Source organism: Pelophylax lessonae (assembly GCF_965119305.1).
Source record: "Pelophylax lessonae genome assembly, chromosome: 1".
NCBI lineage: Eukaryota > Metazoa > Chordata > Amphibia > Anura > Ranidae > Pelophylax > Pelophylax lessonae.
Genome location: NC_138768.1, coordinates 884,290,025 through 884,308,058, shown reverse-complemented (window position 1 = coordinate 884,308,058; position 18,034 = coordinate 884,290,025). Strand labels below are relative to the sequence as shown.

At 43.6% G+C, this 18,034-nt stretch overlaps 1 protein-coding gene across 1 annotated transcript in view; it reads right to left on the bottom strand.

Annotated features, from left to right (window-relative positions):
• The window catches only part of LOC309550682 (cytosolic phospholipase A2 gamma-like), a gene marked incomplete at its 3' end in the record, with an annotated part of 223,268 nt that overhangs the window by 103,498 nt on the left and 101,736 nt on the right, over window positions 1-18,034 (bottom strand). The window contains exon 5 of the mRNA XM_082251017.1: window positions 5,258-5,465. Coding sequence (XP_082107143.1) covers window positions 5,258-5,465 — 208 coding nt within the window. The remainder of the gene's footprint in view (window positions 1-5,257; window positions 5,466-18,034) is intronic.

Below are 18,034 nucleotides of genomic sequence, written 5' to 3'. Positions count from 1 at the left end.
TGGTATGTTTAACATCTTTGCAATTTTCTTATAGTCATTGCCCTTCCTGTGAAGAATAATCACCTCTTCTCTTGTCTTCCTGGACCATTCTCTTGACTTCACCATGTTTGTAACCACACCAGTAAATGTCTAGAAGGAGCTGAGTATCACAGTCATTTTAAAGCTGCCTAATTGGTGCTTATTAGGCTTTATTGCTGCTCCCTGACATCCACAGGTGTTTTCAATAACTGATTGAAAACACTTCAATGAACCTCTGTTCTTCAGAGTGGTAGTCTTTAAGGGGTTGAACAATTGTGTCAATGAAGAATTCACAAAATAAACATTTACTACTGTATTACAAAACTGTAAGAATATTTAATAATAAATATCTTGCGCTCGTACTTATGTCAGAATATTTATACTGCTCTGAATATAGCAGTGTATTTATTCATGGTTAATAAGCAAAGATCTGTGAAAAAGGAGAGTCTTCACCTATTGCCATAAATCAATGTCGAGAATTCTTTTTAATTGATTAATTTCTTTTTAAAAGCATATACCAATCTTAGTGAGTACAATCTACAGCATGGAATATATATAAAAATATTTATTCTCAAGACATGCAAACACGATATATGATCAAACAAGAAGTGACACAAAAAGATAACTCTACATAAAAATACTAACTTCAAATAATCAATGCAATGTGATGTTTAGCTCAATAATGAAAGTGAAACTAAAACAAAATGAAACGAAAGTAAAACGAAAGCAAGATTACCATTTCTTCCCAGGTATAATATAAGCCATAAATTAATGTTCTATATAAACAGACTACAATGGTCTGCGTAATCACATAGCCAAAGTCATTCCACTGCAGATGAAATGAGAATAAGCCATGGAAAACGGAAGACTTAAAATTGCAAATAATGCATTTAATCTGATATTAATAAAAATGTATAAAAACAAAAATCAGCTTTTTAGAGAAAAATCTACCATGGTTTATACGGCTGGGATTGTAATCTCATTACCCTTAAATATGCAATATAAAACATATAAGGAAGGAATAAACAATTGTTGAATAAAATCAAATAACATAGCAAGGCATAATTACCACACTTAAGATCTTAAGATGGCCGCTAGCTTCAAATGGGCGGTACCAGAGTCCTAAGATGGATGCCTTTCTTAAGATGGTGGATTCCCTTCAAGTTTCAGATGAATGATGTAGATCAAGATAGAGTATGCCTGAATGAGTCTATCGAGTAATGTATTAGCGTGTGTGATGTAAGTGTGAGGTGTGTTGTCAGTAGTGTAAAGTGTGTCGTCTCTCTCATCTGGGTTGGTCTTTTATATGGTAAGAACAAAGAGCTATAAAAATTACCATAAGTAAAACCCAGAGGGATGAAACATTATCCCAATTGGTTGGGATATTCTATACCTAAACTGGTGAGATCATAGACACCTCTTTTGATAATTAACCCCATACTTGGATAATAAAGTTAAATGATTTCTCTATATGTGAGATTAATCATATAACACAACATAAAACTTTGTCTAGACTCCCAGTACATACATAAATGTCCACCTGTATCTCCATAATTCACCTGGGCAAGTAATGCCATTCCAATAATTATATTATTTAACACAATATAATATTTTTATATGGGAAATCTGAAATTATCTCAAGACTGCACCTGGTATTTCGCCTCCAGAGGGCAGTATCGTACCGTTCATTAGATTTTGTATTTAACATACTTATTAGAACAATTACCACTCTTATCTGATGACCTCTTGATCTCTAGCTAGTGAATAGCCATTACTTATTTGGATTGTGACATAGGGCTGTCAGACATAGTCTAGGTTTGGGAATATTTACGACACCTTGAGCATTAAACCAGTCCAAAGCAATTCTTATATAAACACTCCTACCACATGCCTTAACATGAAGTAATTCGTTTTCACTTTAGTTTTAAGTCTAAGTAAGATGACTACCATGAGAATATAAACCCAAAATGTGATACAATATTCCTAAATATATATGTATATGCCTTACATAATATAATAACATAATTATAGCTAATATCTTCTCACATATAATAATGTATCTATGAAAACTTATATGGTTCATCTTTAAATGTATGCTGAAAAACACTGAGCCATTGTCTATTGTTAAATACTTATAGACAGACTGACACTACCATCCCCTTAACTTCTGTTATCTGATAGAGATGTCAATGTATAAGCTTATTTATGACAAAAGAAAATAGAAATGTCTGCTGAAAGTATAGGACCCTATTGTTGAAATTCTGTGCTCTCTTGTAAGCTTGTACGAGACATTTTGTTTAACAAGTATATATGAACTTTGTTTGACCTTAGAAACAACATGGAAGCCATAATATGAAATATACATGGCTTTAAAAATAATTTTTCTTTTTACCTATTATTATTTTAATCAACCCCCAATAACCCCGACAAAACCAATTGATGTCATTTTAGTTGCATATGGTTCTTTAAGAAGTCCTTGTAGGATTTCATTCTGAATACAATTACAAATGTACACTAAATTCCCTAAAACCCAGTTACAGCATTGGGGGGGGTTGAATAATTTTGAATACAACTGTAAGTCACCAACAAAAGAGTGAGGATTGACGTGAGAGATTAAGGGTGCAAGAAAATAGATATCTAGTGAGAGTAATGTAGACCAGAGAAGAGAGGATGTCCAGATTATAGTGCTGGCTGACACAGCCATGGAAAGTGTATATAACAAATAGATTGAGAGTGATAGGAATGGTAAAAGGTAAGCCAAGAAAGAGTGTATACCTGCATAAACGCTAGAGCCGGGATCGCACCCAGCGTCACGCTGGTGCTTAAACATATGGGAAGCTGCCGGACTGACCTTGGCCGCCGCACAGCCTCCCCATTTATTGCCTCGTAGTGCTGGGGTCGCTGTCCTCTCCATGGTTTTGTTTATTTCTGGGCACTGCGATGCATCCCATCTGCTTCCTTTCCCTCTTCCCTGACCCAGTTGGGCGGGGTTGTGGGTGTGGGGTTGGGTGTCGGCTGCAGTGCATCGGCGCCACGTATTTCCGGACGGGATGTGACACCAGCATTGGCGCCGGGGTGTTGTCACGTGTTCTCCACCTGTGCTATAAATGGGGAGGCTGTGCGGCGGCCGAGGTCAGTCCGGCAGCTTCCCATATGTTTAAGTACCAGCGTGATGTTGGGTGCGATCCCGGCTCTAGTATGGTCAGTGGAGACTTTTTGAGATCCTCTTATGGAGACCCTTACCACATCATCCATTTCATATACCTGCCTGGCGCATGCAGGCCTCGCTCCCTCAGTGCCTGGGATGGACATACCACCGGACAATATGTGACCCCTGAAATAGCTGATACCCAATTGTAAGCTATACCTTTGATAGGTTTTTGAGGTCTATGTATTTATTGAATATACAGTTATTTATGAATATACATTTTCCCTAGATATTTGAACTATGCATATTCCTGATGAAGTGAATCCTCATGAATCGCGTTGAGTCAAACATAGGCAAATCCATCTATTACAAGTTTTCATTATGTACATTTGTTTAGTGAGGAGAGATGGGGGGGTCTTGGTGCTTAGTGGGGGAGATGGGGGGTTCTGGTACTTAGAGGGGAGAAATAGGGGTCTTGGTGCTTAGTGGGGGAGATGGGGGTTTCTGGTACTTAGAGGGGAGAAATAGAGGCCTGGGTGCTTTTTTGGGGGGAGATGGGGGATCCTGGTGCTTTGTGGGGAGAGATGGATGGGTCATGGTGCTTAGTGGGGGATGATCGGGGTCATGGTGTTTAACGAGGAGAGATTGGGGGTCTTGGTGCTTATTGAGGGGAAATGGGGGGTCATGGTGCTTAGTTAGGAGAGATAGTTGTCCTGATGCTTAATGGGGGAGACAGGGGGTCCTGGGGCTCAGATATGGGGGTCTTGGTGCTTAGTGGGGAGAGATGGAGGGTCTTGGAGCTTATGGGAGGATGATGGGGGATCATGGTGTTTAGTGAGGAGATATGGGGGGACTTTGTGCTTAGTGGGGGGAGATGGGGGTCCTGGTTCTTAGTCGGGAGAGATAGGGGGTTCTGGTGCCTAAAGGGGGAGATAGGGGGGCCTGGTGCTCAAAGATGGGGGTCTTGGTGCGTAGTGGGGAGAGATGGGGGGGTCTTGGTGCTTTGTGGGGGATGATGGGGGGTCATGGTTTTTATTGAGGAGAGATGGGGGAACTTTGTGCTTAGTGGGGGAGATGGGGGGGGTCCTGGTTCTTAGTCGGGAGAGATAGGGGGTTCTGGTGCCTAAAGAGGGAGATAGGGTGCTCAGTGGGGAGAGATGGGGGTCTTGGTGCTTTGTGGGGGATGATGGGGGATCATGGTGTTTAGTGAGGAGAGATGGGGGGACTTTGTGCTTAGTGGGGGGAGATGGGGGTCCTGATTCTTATTTGGAGAGTTATGGGGTCCTGGTGCCTACAGGGGGAGATAGGGGGTCCTGATGCTCAAAGATGGGGGTCTTGGTGCTTAACGGGGAGAGATGGTGGGGTCTTGGTGCTTTGTGGGGGGAGATGGGGGGTCCTGGTGCTTAGTGGGGTCAGATTGGGCGGCACTGCCAGTTAGTGGGGGAGGAGGCACTGGTGCTCCTTACCTGACTGCTTGATCCATATGGAATCCTGTAGAAGAATCACCCCTCTCACTTTTCTTGTCTGCTGATTTTTCTAGTCTGAAGGGATGCCGCGGATACCAGTTCAGTGATAGCATGGACAATCTCACAAAGAGCCGAAAGCAAAAGAAAACTTCCTCTACTCACTTCTCTGCCAGGCTCTGACTGATGATTTGTCCATTGCAGAAAAGATGGGCCCCGATGGCTGTACCAATCATCACCGACAACCCGGGACATATCACCCATGCTTTCAGGGTGGGTCAGAGCACAGTGCCCCCCCCTCCTCGGGGCCCAGGTGCAGAGAACACCCTGCATCCATGGATGATACACCACTGATGCTTCTGGATCAGCATTGGTACCAATTCTTTGGCACCTGCACAGTCTTGCAAGGGCAATGCATTCACCTGAGGTTCTGGAAACGCACACAGGCTGTGCCTTTCCCGCACCACGTTTTGGTGTGAACCGACCCTAAGGCAGGATGTAGAAACAACAAAAACTGATGATCTGCGAAAAACAAAGACTGTGATACCCCCATTAATCGGGAAGACAAAGGAAAGTCTCCCAGAGCTCCTATGTTCCAAAACTTGGAGAGGACCCAGCTTGTACTTACTCTATTCATGACAGAGAAGACGAATGTATAGGCCCAAAGATCTGTCAGAGAGTAAGAATCTCCGCCAAATGTCTTTTTGATCTTCTCCCATGGCTTTGTCCATTCCCGTTCATTCTCTGACTTCATTCTCTTACATAACCGATTCTCCAGATATTCCATGTGTGAAACGTCTGACCAGATATCATCAGAATACAGAGAGGACATACACCTGGAATGGTAAAGTAATAAGTTGGATGTTTCAGAGGTAAGTTATTCATTTACCATGGAAAAAATAACCAGTGCAGCGCTCAGAAAACAATTGTGATACAGATGGAACAATGTATCTTCCAATAAATACAGTAAATGAAAATAAGTCCCAAGTGTTAGGAAGTGAAAACTTTCAATGTAGGTGAAGATGATTCAATCCAGTGAATAAATATAGGTGACCGGATGAGATGTGCGATAAGCACCCCCACCACCATAGATACTGGGATATGCTCACCAGGCGATATGGACCCAGATACCATATAACATGTGGGTCTAAAAACGTTCGATATCATCCATGGATACTCAGCTGGACGGTAATCCCAGAGGATGAAATTCTGCATTTCAAGAAAGGTTTCCTGGGTCCATCCTGAAGCTTGTAATGTCCTGCTGACCAACATGTGGCCATTTGGTACTTTCTGGGTGATGGCCCTTTGCAGTACCAAATGGCCACATGTTGGCCAGCAGTACATTACAAGCACAATCACAGCTGTACTCATTACTAATGGTGAGAACTAATTATTATTTCACCTGTGAGCCCGTCAGAGAACATGGACCATCAGCAACGATTCAGGATGGATTCAGGAAACCTTTCTTGAAATGCAGAATTTTAAAGGGGGACTGTGATGTAAAGGGGGGCAGTGATGTAAGGGGAATACTCCATAAGGGGGCACTGTAATGTAAAGGGTGGCTGTAATGTAAAGGGGGACTGTGATGTAAAATGCATCGCACTGTAAAGAGGGCACTGTGATATAAGGGGGGGGGGGCTGTGATGTAAAGGGGGCACTGTAATGTAAAGGGGGGTTGTTGTAAAGGGCACTGTGATGTAAAGGGGACTGCTTCATAAAGGGTGGCTGTAATTTAAAGGGGGGCTGTGATGTAAAGGGGCACTGTAATGTAAAGGGGGCTGTGATGTAAAGGGGACTGCTCCATAATGGGGGGCTGTAATGTAATGGGGGCTGTGATGTAAAGGGGACTGCACTGTAAATGGGGCACTGTAATGTAAAGAGGGGGCTGTTGTAAAGGTGACTGCTCTGTAAAGGGGGCACTGTAATGTAAAGGGGGGTTGTTGTAAAGGGCACTGCTCTGTAAAGGGGCACTGTAATGTAAAGGGGGCTGTGAGGTAAGGGGGACTGCTCTGTAAATGAGGAATGTTTTTCCCACAAATAGAGATTTCTTTCTGTGGTTTTTGATTACCTCTGGATTGTTTATCTTTTGCTAAACAAAAAATATGGAAAATGTTAAAAAAAAAAAAAAAAAAAACGTTTTTCTTCGTTTCGGTTATAAAATGTTGTAAATAAGTAAGTTTTCTCCTTCATTTCCTCTCTCACCATGCCCAGTGTGACGCTGGGAGGAGCCTATGGTCGGGCCGGGCTGCTTTAGGAACCCCCCTTGGTTTGAGGTGTTTCATTATTGCGCATCTGGGCACAATGCACATCACACCCCGGTGTACGGCTCCATGTGGGAACATAATGTAACACTTTGAGGGATCTTTTCTTTCTTCAATTTTTTTTAGCATCCTTTATACTTTTACTTTCTCTGTCATCTCCTTTGGTAATTGCATGAACTCCAATCAATATCTTTACACTGCCTGCACTATTTTCTGTTACTCTTGTTTATGGTTTCACAATCATGTCCCCCAATTCACTCACGCCTTGTTACATAGTTACATAGTTATATAGTTACATAGTTACATAGTTATATAGTTACATAGTTACATAGTTATATAGTTACATAATTATATAGTTATATAGTTATATAGTTACATAGTTACATACTGTAATTAGTGAAGTTGAATAAAGACAAATGTCCATTTGGCTCAACCAATAAAAAAAAAAAAAAAAAAAAAAAACAGTACTGAAAACCCAACAATACAATCCCATATACACAATCCTATACCCACCCCAACCATACAATCCCATATACACAATCCTATACCCTCCCCAACCATACAATCCCATATACACCATCCTATACCCACCCCAACCATACAATCCCATATACACAATCCTATACCCTCCCCAACCATACAATCCCATATACACAATCCTATACCCGCCCCAACCATACAATCCCATATACACAATCCTATACCCGCCCCAACCATACAATCCCATATACACAATCCTATACCCACAGTTAATCCAGAAGAAAATGAAAAAACCCAGCAAAGCATGATCCAATTTACTACAGCAGGGGAAATAAATTCCTTCCTGATCCCCCGAGAGGCAATCGGATATTCCCTGGATCAACTTTACCAATAAATTTTAGTACCCAGTTATATTATGTACACCTAGGAAAGAATCCAGGTCTTTTTTAAAGTAATCTAGTGGCCAGAACCACCTCTGGAGGGAGTCTATTCCACATTTTCACAGCTCTTACGGTGAAGAAACCTTTCCGTATTTGGAGACGAAATCTCTTTTCCTCTAGACGTAAAGAGCGCCCCCTTGTCCTCTGTGTTGACCTTAAAGTGAGCAACTCAACACCAAGTTCACTATATGGACCCCTTATGTATCTATACATGGAGATCATATACCCCCTTAGGTATTTATACATGGAGATCATATCCCCCCTTATGTATTTATACATGGAGATCATATCCCCCCTTATGTATTTATACATGGAGATCATATCCCCCCTTATGTATTTATACATGGTGATCATATCCCCCCTTATGTATTTATACATGGTGATCATATCCCCCCTTATGTATTTATATATGGTGATCATATCCCCCCTTATGTATTATACATGGTAATCATATCCCCCTTATGTATTTATATATGGTGATCATATCCCCTCTTATGTATTTATACATGGTGATCATATCCCCCCTTATGTATTATACATGGTAATCATATCCCCCTTATGTATTTATATATGGTGATCATATCCCCCCTTATGTATTTATATATGGTGATCATGCCTCCCCTTATGTATTTATACATGGTAATCATATCCCCCTAATGTATTTATATATGGTGATCATATCCCCCCCTTATGTATTTATACATGGTGATCATACCCCCCCCCCCCTTATGTATTTATACATGGTGATCATATCCCCCCTTATGTATTTATACATGGTAATCATATCCCCCCTTATGTATTTATACATGGAGATCATACCCCCCCCCCTATGTATTTATACATGGTGATCATATCCCCCCCTTATGTATTTATACATGGTGATCATATCTCTCCCTTATGTATTTATACATGGTGATCATATCCCTCCTTATGTATTTATACATGGTGATCATATCCCCCCTTATGTATTTATACATGGTAATCATATCCCCCTTATGTATTTATATATGGTGATCATATCCCCCTTATGTATTTATACATGGAGATCATATCCCCCCTTATGTATTTATACATGGAGATCATATCCCCCCTTAATCTCCTCTTCTCAAGAGAGAATAAATTCAGTTTCTCTAATCTCTCCCCATATTTGAGCTCCTCCATGCCTCTTATCCTTTTAGTTGCCCTTCTCTGCACTTTCTCCAGTTCCCTGATATCCTTTTTGAGAACTGGAGCCCAAAACTGAACAGCATATTCCAGATGAGGTCTTACTAATGATTTGTACAGGGGCAAAATGATATCTCTCTCTCTGGAGTCCATGCCTCTCTTATACAAGAAAGGACTTTGCTTGCTTTGGAAACCCCAGCTTAGCATCGCATGCTATTATTAAGCTTAGGATTTACCAGAACCCCCAGATCCTTCTCCGCTATGGATTCCCCCAGATCCTTCTCCACTGTGGATTCCCCCAGATCCTTCTCCTCTATGGATTCCCCCAGATCCTTCTCCGCTATGGATTCCCCCAGATCCTTCTCCTCTATGGATTCCCCCAGATCCTTCTCCTCTATGGATTCCCCCAGATCCTTCTCCTCTATGGATTCCCCCAGATCCTTCTCCACTATGGATTCCCCTAGATCCTACTCTGCTATGGATTCCTCCAGATCCTTCTCCGATATGGATTCCGGCAGATCCTTCTCCGCTATGAATTCCCGCAGATCCTTCTCCGATATGGATTCCCGCAGATCGTTCTCTGCTGTGGATTTCCCCAGATTCCTCTCCGCTATGGATTCCCGCAGATCCTTCTCCGCTATGGATTTCCCCAGATCCTTCTCCACTATGGATTCCCCCAGATCCTTCAATGCCATGGATTCCCCCAGATCCTTCAATGCTATGTATTCCCCCAGATCCTTCTCCGCTATGGATTCCCCCAGATCCTTCAATGCTATGGATTCCCCCAGATCCTTCTCCACTATGGATTCCTCCAGATCCCTCTCTGCTATGGATTCCCGCAGATCCTTCTCTGCTATTGATTTCCCCAGATCCTTCTCCGCTATGGATTCCCGCAGATCCTTCTCTGCTATTGATTTCCCCAGATCCTTCTCCGCTATGGATTTCCCCAGATCCTTCTCCACTATGGATTCCCCCAGATCCTTCAATGCCATGGATTCCCCCAGATCCTTCAATGCTATGTATTCCCCCAGATCCTTCTCCGCTATGGATTCCCCCAGATCCTTCAATGCTATGGATTCCCTCAGATCCTTCTCCGCTATGGATTCCCCCAGATCCCTCTCTGCTATGGATTCCCCCAGATCCCTCTCTGCTATGGATTCCCGCAGATCCTTCTCTGCTATTGATTACCCCAGATCCTTCTCCGCTATGGATTCCACCAGATCCTTCAATGCTATGGATTCCCCCAGATCCTTCTCCGCTATGGATTTCCCCAGTTGTACTCCCCCTAGTATGTATGATGCATGCATATTCTTACACCTCAAGTGCATAACTTTACATTTATCAATATTAAACCTCATTTGCCACATAGTTGCCCCTTTCCTAGTCCCCAATGGGCAGTAATTACACTCACCCACCATACTAGTATCACTTCAATACATGTTAGTTACACATTACTTATTCATTTTATAGGTATATTTGGATGTACTTTTCTGCACCATTATCCGTGTTAATATGGAAGCCTCCTCTCCCCTGGGGGGGGGGTTTCTGTACCCGGCCTCTCCTCAGGTCTCCATCACCTCAGCTCCCGGGGTAGATGTTCCTAGCAGCCTTGCGTTTGTAGTATCGCATGTTTTTAATTTTTAACAGGTATGTAAGTACCTCAGGGTGGATATTTATTTTCCTCCCGCCTTTACTCTTTTTCCACCATTTTAGAAAACATTGCTATCTTTTACAGATATGGTCTGCGTCCGCTCCTGATTAAGTGGAACGTATCCACTAAATGCGTTGAGCTTATTGGATGCAACTATGTTTTTAACATGTAGTCTATTTTTTTCAACGGACTGTTTTGTTTTATTTGACCATACAATACTATTGGCTTACATTGATGGTTGCAACAATGTGCTTAGTATGATCTAAGTGTAGCACCCTGCTATGTAGTAGGTAGGTGCTAGTGAGTAAGTATAGTTTTGAGCTGTGTCTGCTTACCAGAGGGGCTGCAGGTAAATCTATATTGTTCTCTGCCTATCAGAGAGCAGGATCTGCTAGTGAGGTCTGCTCATTGTGCTCAGGATGCAACTTTTTCTGTCTGCAGAGTCTTTCACGCTGGCCCAATAGGGAGGCATGTTGATCAGTGGGAGGAAACCTGACAAATGAGTGCACAGGCTTTTGATACAGCCTTGATGATTGGCAGAGGAAAAGTCACCTCAGTGCATGCTGGGATACTGTATAAAAGCCAGGAGCACATGTGCTTAAGGTCTTTCGTCTGGATAGCGGAGTCCCGGAGGGAGGGGGCGGCTGCCTCCTCCTCTGTAGAGGTGCCATGCGGCCTCAGGGGGTCATCCTGAGGGCCTTGAGAGTAGCAGTGAGGAACTGAACCCGGAGGTCCAGAGAATCTACTAGGAGGGGAGACACTGGAGGATCTGTCTCTGCAGTACAGTGAGTACAGAAATTTGTGTCAAGGGGCCTGACCTGAGGCTGGGCCACCCCTGCTCCTAGGATAGTCAGTGGACGGGTGTCAGTTGAAAGGGGATGCTAGTGAGAGTGTCCGGAAGATAAGTTGACATCCATTAAGTTGTTTGCTAGGAAGTGAAGAACAAGAGACTTAACCCTTTCTACACTTGTGGTGGTGTGGATCAAGCAGCCCAGCTGTTTCCAATTAACCTATGAGGTCTATTGATAGATGTTCTCAGTAGTGATGGACGAACATCGGCCGGGGCGGTTCGCGAACATCAGCTGCAAATGTTCTCAAAAGTCCGCGAACTGCAAGTTCGCGGTGGGCCTTATTGACTTTAATGGGAGGCAAACTTTAAAAACCTTTAAGTCCTATTTGCAGGCACAAAAGACGTACTAGCTGTGCACAAATAGTCCCAGCACATGGACAATGTCATAACAGAAGTATTGCAATTGAAAAAGTTGCCCTAAATTTTATTTATTTTTTTTTTTACAGCAAAAAATATATATATATTTTTTTCATAAATCAGCCAGAACTGACAGCAGCCGGTAAATACATGTCAAATACATATAGGGTCCATTCACACCTGTAAAATTGGTCCGCATCATTCCACAATTTGGCGGAACCTTTACAGACCCATTGACCCAAAATTAGGCATTCACAGGATACAGAAGTAAGTGTCGGCCATTCCAGGCCTCAAAAATTAGCCCACATGCGTTTACCTCGCAGCTAAGAACGTTGTATTCTGTGGCTGAAGGTACATTAGGCATTCACAGGATAAAGAAGTAAGTGTTGGCCAGTATTAGCCCCAAAAATTAGCCCACATGGGTTTACCTGACAGCTCATAACGTTGTATTCTTTGGCTGAAGGTACATTAGGCATTCACTGTATACAGAAGTAAGTGACGGCCTGTATAGGCCCGAAAAATTAGCCCACATAGGTTTAACAGACAGCAAAGAACGTTGTGTATTTGATGGCTGAAGGTACATTAGACATTCACAGGATACAGAAGTAAGTGTCGGCCAGTATTGGCCCCAAAAATTAGCAGACATGGGTTTACATGACAGCTAAGAATGCAGTATTCTGTGGCTGAAGGTACATTAGGCATTTGCAGGATACAGAAGTAAGTGTCGGCCTGTATAGGCCCCAAAAATTAGCTCACATGGGTTTAACTGACAGCAAAGAACGTAGTGTATTTGATGGCTGGAGGTACATTAGGCATTGACAGAAAAAAGAATTGTTGGCCCTGAAAGGCCCCAAAAATTTGCCATTCAATGGACATGAAATGCCTTTTATGCCGCTGTATGTAGCGAAGCAAAGGACCAGGAATTGCTGTGGGTGGATGGCGGTCTGGCGGATATTTGTGGCCTGGCATGAGGAATTTCAATGAAACATGGTCTACTGATCACATGTGTTGAATTCCTCAGAGATCCATGCCTCATTCATTTTTATAAATGTGAGGTAGTCTACACTGTCATGAGCTAGGCGAGTGCGCTTATCAGTCACGATCCCCCCTGATGCGCTGAACGTCCTTTCGGGCAGGACACTGGACGGGGGGCAAGCCAACAGTTCCATTGCAAAGTGTGCAAGCTCTGGCCATGTTTGCTGGACCATTAGGGATAATTGAACTTTTCAAAAGTTCGGTTCGACCAGAAGACCAGAACTTCCAGAAAGTTTGGCCCGGATTTCAGAACCCCATTGAAATCAATGGGACCCGAACTTCGGTAATCAATAAAACCCCATTTTGAGGCCCGAAAATCCAATAAATGCCCCTAAAAAGTGCCTAGGGTTCTGGGTCATGTCCCAGAGACTATTAATCACACACAAAAAAGTTCTTAAAAATTGTCATTTTTGATAGAGAGCCAATTATTAAAAAAATTATTGAAAAAAAAAAAGATTTCAGGTTTCAGCTCTGTAGCATGTCCAGAACCAGAAAAAAAAAAAGATTGTTTCTCTTAGGTCACTTATAGAACAGGGATATGACTCCGCTATTTTCACACCTTGCCGGTTTTGTAGCAAGCATTTTTTTGGGCATTTTTTGGGGGTTATTGGAGGCAGGCATAACATCAGAACTTCTGTGTAGGGGTATATATACACACACACACTTATATGTATATATACACATACACATATATATATGTGTGTATGTGTATAAATACATATAAGTGTGTGTGTATATATACCCCTATACAGAAGTTCAGATATTTTGCCTGCCTCCAAAGACCCCCAAAAAATGCCCAAAAGGTAGATAACACCCTGCTTCAATCTGTGGTATTGGGGGGGCCACAGGTTTATCACACCAGTTCTACAAATAATTGGCCAGTAACTGTTGTCACTGTGTGTAGCACAGTTAACACAGCAAAAGAGGCCAAATATTTGCAGGACTAAAATACAATCTTAGAAAAGAATACTGTTAAATAACACCCCACTTCAATATGTGGTATTGGGGGGCCACTGGTCTATCACACCAGTTGTTCAAAAAATTGGCCAGGGAGTTTGGCACTGTTTGTAGTATTGCTGCAGCAACACTCAGTCACCACACCTGTCACAATGCTGCACAGTGCATAATAATACTACTAATCCACTATAATATGCTTTCTACAAAGTATAATTTACTGTGGATTACCCCTCCCCCCCCTCTTTTTTATTTTCAATAGATTTTTATTGATTTTAACAGGAACATAAGCGTTCATAAAAGGCAGTTAACAGACATTTCCTTCATGCTAGAGAAGATGTTCAGAACAATTGCAAAAATGCAGACAAAAAGGTATAACACATAACCATCAATAATTGTTCTCACGAAACTCATGTGAAAGGTATTGTAACAGTAGCCTGGAATAACGGCGGACTTCCCCCCCAGGCACCCCAATGGGAACAAGCTGTGACACAGGGGGGGTTGTCCACCCTGACGAACATGAAATAGTAAACAACTTGCGGGCTTCAATGAGCATGTTACCAATACTGCCACTGTAGAGGGAAAGAAACTGGTGAGTGTGGGGGGAGGTAGGGGAGGACACATGAGGAGGGTAGGGTAAACATAAAGCGGTTAAGAAGTTAGGAGGGTAGTGGAGAGGACAATGTAATTAGATCCACCTCATATGAAAGCAGGTAATCAATACTACATCAAATGATAACTGTACGTTTAGGGTGCTGGAGCCAAACATCCCATTTCTTGTGAAATGCCTTAGTGTTCAAGGAAATGCGGGAAAGGATACGTTCCATATAACACTGTTGGTTCAGGGTGTCAATGGTGTCCTCTATCAAGGGGGCTGTGGTGGACTTCCACAGTCTAGTGATGGTGAGTTTGGCTGCTAAAAGAGTGTGAATTATCACCGGTCTAACGGCTAGCCGAAATTCCTGGATACGGATATGTAAGAGGGCCAGGTCAGGTTCGGGGGACACCTGTTGATTACACAATTCAGATATTAGTGAGAAAATTTTATTCCAGAATGACCTGAGAGATAGGCAGGCCCACATAGTGTGGAAGAGGGTGCCACACTCCCCACATTCCCTCCAACAGGAGGGCGGGTGGGAAGGGTAGATCTTGGAAAGCCTATATGGCGTTAGGTACCAATGGTGGGTCAGTTTAACATGTTGTTCCCAATGCGTGACGCATTTAGTGGCCGAGTACGTGGACGAGAAGGCCTTCAACCAGTGAGAGGAAGGGAATGTTTTTTGTAGGGTCTGTTCCCATTTAAGCATGGTGTGTGTTTTAGAGAAGTGACCTAGTTGGGTAAGTGTTTTGTAGAAGAGGGTTATACCCTTGGAGGAGCCAGGGAGATCCTGAAGATATTCGTGGATAGGGGAAGGGAGTGTAATAAAGTGTGGAATGGCTTCGGAGCGTAAGAAGGACCGTATTTGGAGATATGTGTGGAAGGCCTTCGGCGGGAGGTTACATTTTTTCACTAAGTTCGTGTATGTGGAGAGTGAGGTGCCTTGGTAAAGGTCCTTGATGTATCTCGGTGGGGGGCCCTTAGGCAGCCACAACTTGAGATCAAGGTTGGGAATCCCCCCCCTCTTTTTTTTGTGCACTGCACAGCAATACCAAAAGATTTGCAGCCCTTTAAATTACTTTTGTGGACAATAACAGAGTGATTTGTGTGACTGCTGCCGATCTCTCTAACTGCCCCTAAAGCACAGACTGGATACCTGCCCCTAACCTGAAAAGAGACTGGACCTATACCGAAATACCAGCCCTGAAAAGAACTTTTGTGGACATTACCAGAGCGATTTGTGTGACTGCTGCCGATCTATAACTGCCCCTAAAGCACCGACTGGATACCTGTGCCTATACTGAGAAGATACTAGTAGACCTATACCGAAATACCAGCCCTGAAAAGGACTTTTGTGGACATTAACAGAGCGATGTGTGTGACTGCTGCCGATCTCTCTAACTGCCCCTAAAGCACAGACTAGATACCTGCCCCTAACCTGAAAAGAGACTGGACCTATACCGAAATACCAGCCCTGAAAAGGACTTTTGAGGATCTTCACGGACCTATTTGTGTCTAGCAAACTCTCCCTCATGAGCACAGCAGACCTCTCCCTATGCTGGCAGAAAGTGGAATGTGAAATGGCCGACAGCTCAGGTCTATTTATAGGGTAGTGGGCATGTCCATGTGCTGAAATGTTTTAATTGGCTGTCCCGTTCCACCTGACGGTTATGTCATGAATCAAAGTTCTCCCCAATGTAAACTAATTTGGCCGCCGCGAACAACGCCATGTGTTTACAAATTTGGCGGGTAATGAACAAGCAAAATTTGCCGCGAACCGACCGCCGGGCAAACCGCAAGGCCATCTCTAGTGCTGACATGGAGCTCATCAGGAAAGGAAAATTGCGGTAAGTATTTGATATTCAATTTCCCATTTTCCTGAAAGCTCCACTTCAACCTACCACTGGGTATGCCCCACCCACACCCCCACATGCAGGACCTAACTCCCAAATTTTACTCCCTCACTCAGGCCGGCATTCCATAACTTGATTTCCGCACCTGCGGGGGAGTCTGTGCTGATATTTAGCTAATCGGGAAAGGAAAATTACGGTAAGTATCTGATATTCAATTTTCCATTTTCCTGACAGCTCCATGTCAGCCTGCCACTGAGCATTCTCCGCCCATACCCCCACCTGCAGGATCTCATGTATTTAATTCCTTCCCTCAGACCGGCATTCCATAACTTGATTTCTGCACCTGGGTGGGAGTCTGTGCTGACATGGGTCTCGTCAGGAAAGGAAAATTACGGTAAGTATTTAAAATTCTATTTTCCATTTTCCTGAAAGCTCCATATCAGCCTACCACTGGGCATGTTCCACCCACACCCCCATCTGCAGGACCTAACTCATAAATTTGACTCCCCCCTCAGGCCGGCGTTCCATAACTTGATTTCCGCACCTGGGTGGGAGTCTGTGCTGACATGGAGCTCGTCATGAAAGGAAAATTTCTATAAGTATTCAATTTTCCATTTTCTGGTTTCCTGACAGCTCCATTTCAGCCTACCACTGGGCATGCTCCGCCCATATCCCCCCTGCCCTCCCTCAGGCTGGTGTTCCATAACTCGATTTCTGCACCTGGGTGGGAGTCTTCGCTAACATGGAGCTCATCAGAAAAAGAAAAATTGTGGAAAGTATTTTACATTAAATTTTCCATTTTCCTGACAGCTCCATGTCAGCCTACCACTGGGTATGCTCCTCCCACACCCCCACCTGCAGGACCTAACTCATTTATTTGACTCTCTGCCTCAGGCCGGTGTTCCATAACCTGATTTCCGCACCTTGATGGGAGTTATCGCTGACATGGAGCTCGTCAGAAAAGGAAAATTGCGGTAAGTATTTGATGTTTCATTTTCCTGACAGCTCCATATCAACCTACCACTGGGAACTAACTAGCTAACCAGGGTGGGATAATGCGGAAACAAAATATGGTTTATTTTGGCCTCCGGCTAAAGAGATAATCATTTCACCAGAATTAACAGTTTTAAAAAATGAAGGGAGGGAGTCCAATTTATGAGTTAGGTCCTGCAGGTGGGGGTGTGGGCGGAGCATACCCAGTGGTAGGCTGACATGGAGCTGTCGGGAAAAGAAAATTGCAACTGCCACCATTTTATTGTACAAGGCCTCTGTTTTCAGAAATTTTTTTAGTTGTATGTGGGTTTAAAATTTATTTTATTTTTTTCTGCAAAAAAAAAAACGAAAAAATGCAGATTTAACCACTTGCCGACCGCCGCCCGACTATATACAGCGGCGGTCATCCCCTCCCAGGCAAAGTGACGTATCGGTACGTCACTAGCCTGGGAGTGAATAGGGGGCGAGCGCGCGCCGCCGGAGGCGCGCTCCCACCCCTGCTCGTACCCGACGAAGCCGGCGCGTGTGACCGGCCGACCCGATGTCCGTAGGTCACTCGCGATCGTCGGGCAGAGAGGGAGAAAGGCAGGCGGCTAGTGTAAACAAAGCCGCCTGTCATTCTCCCCTGTGTAAAAGCACTGATCACTCGGTCCTGCTATGTAGGACCGTTGATCTGTGCTATTACACCACTAGCCACATCCAATGACAGTTAGAAACACGCCCCTAGGGACACACTTAACCCCTCCCTCTCCAATAAAGTTAACCCCTT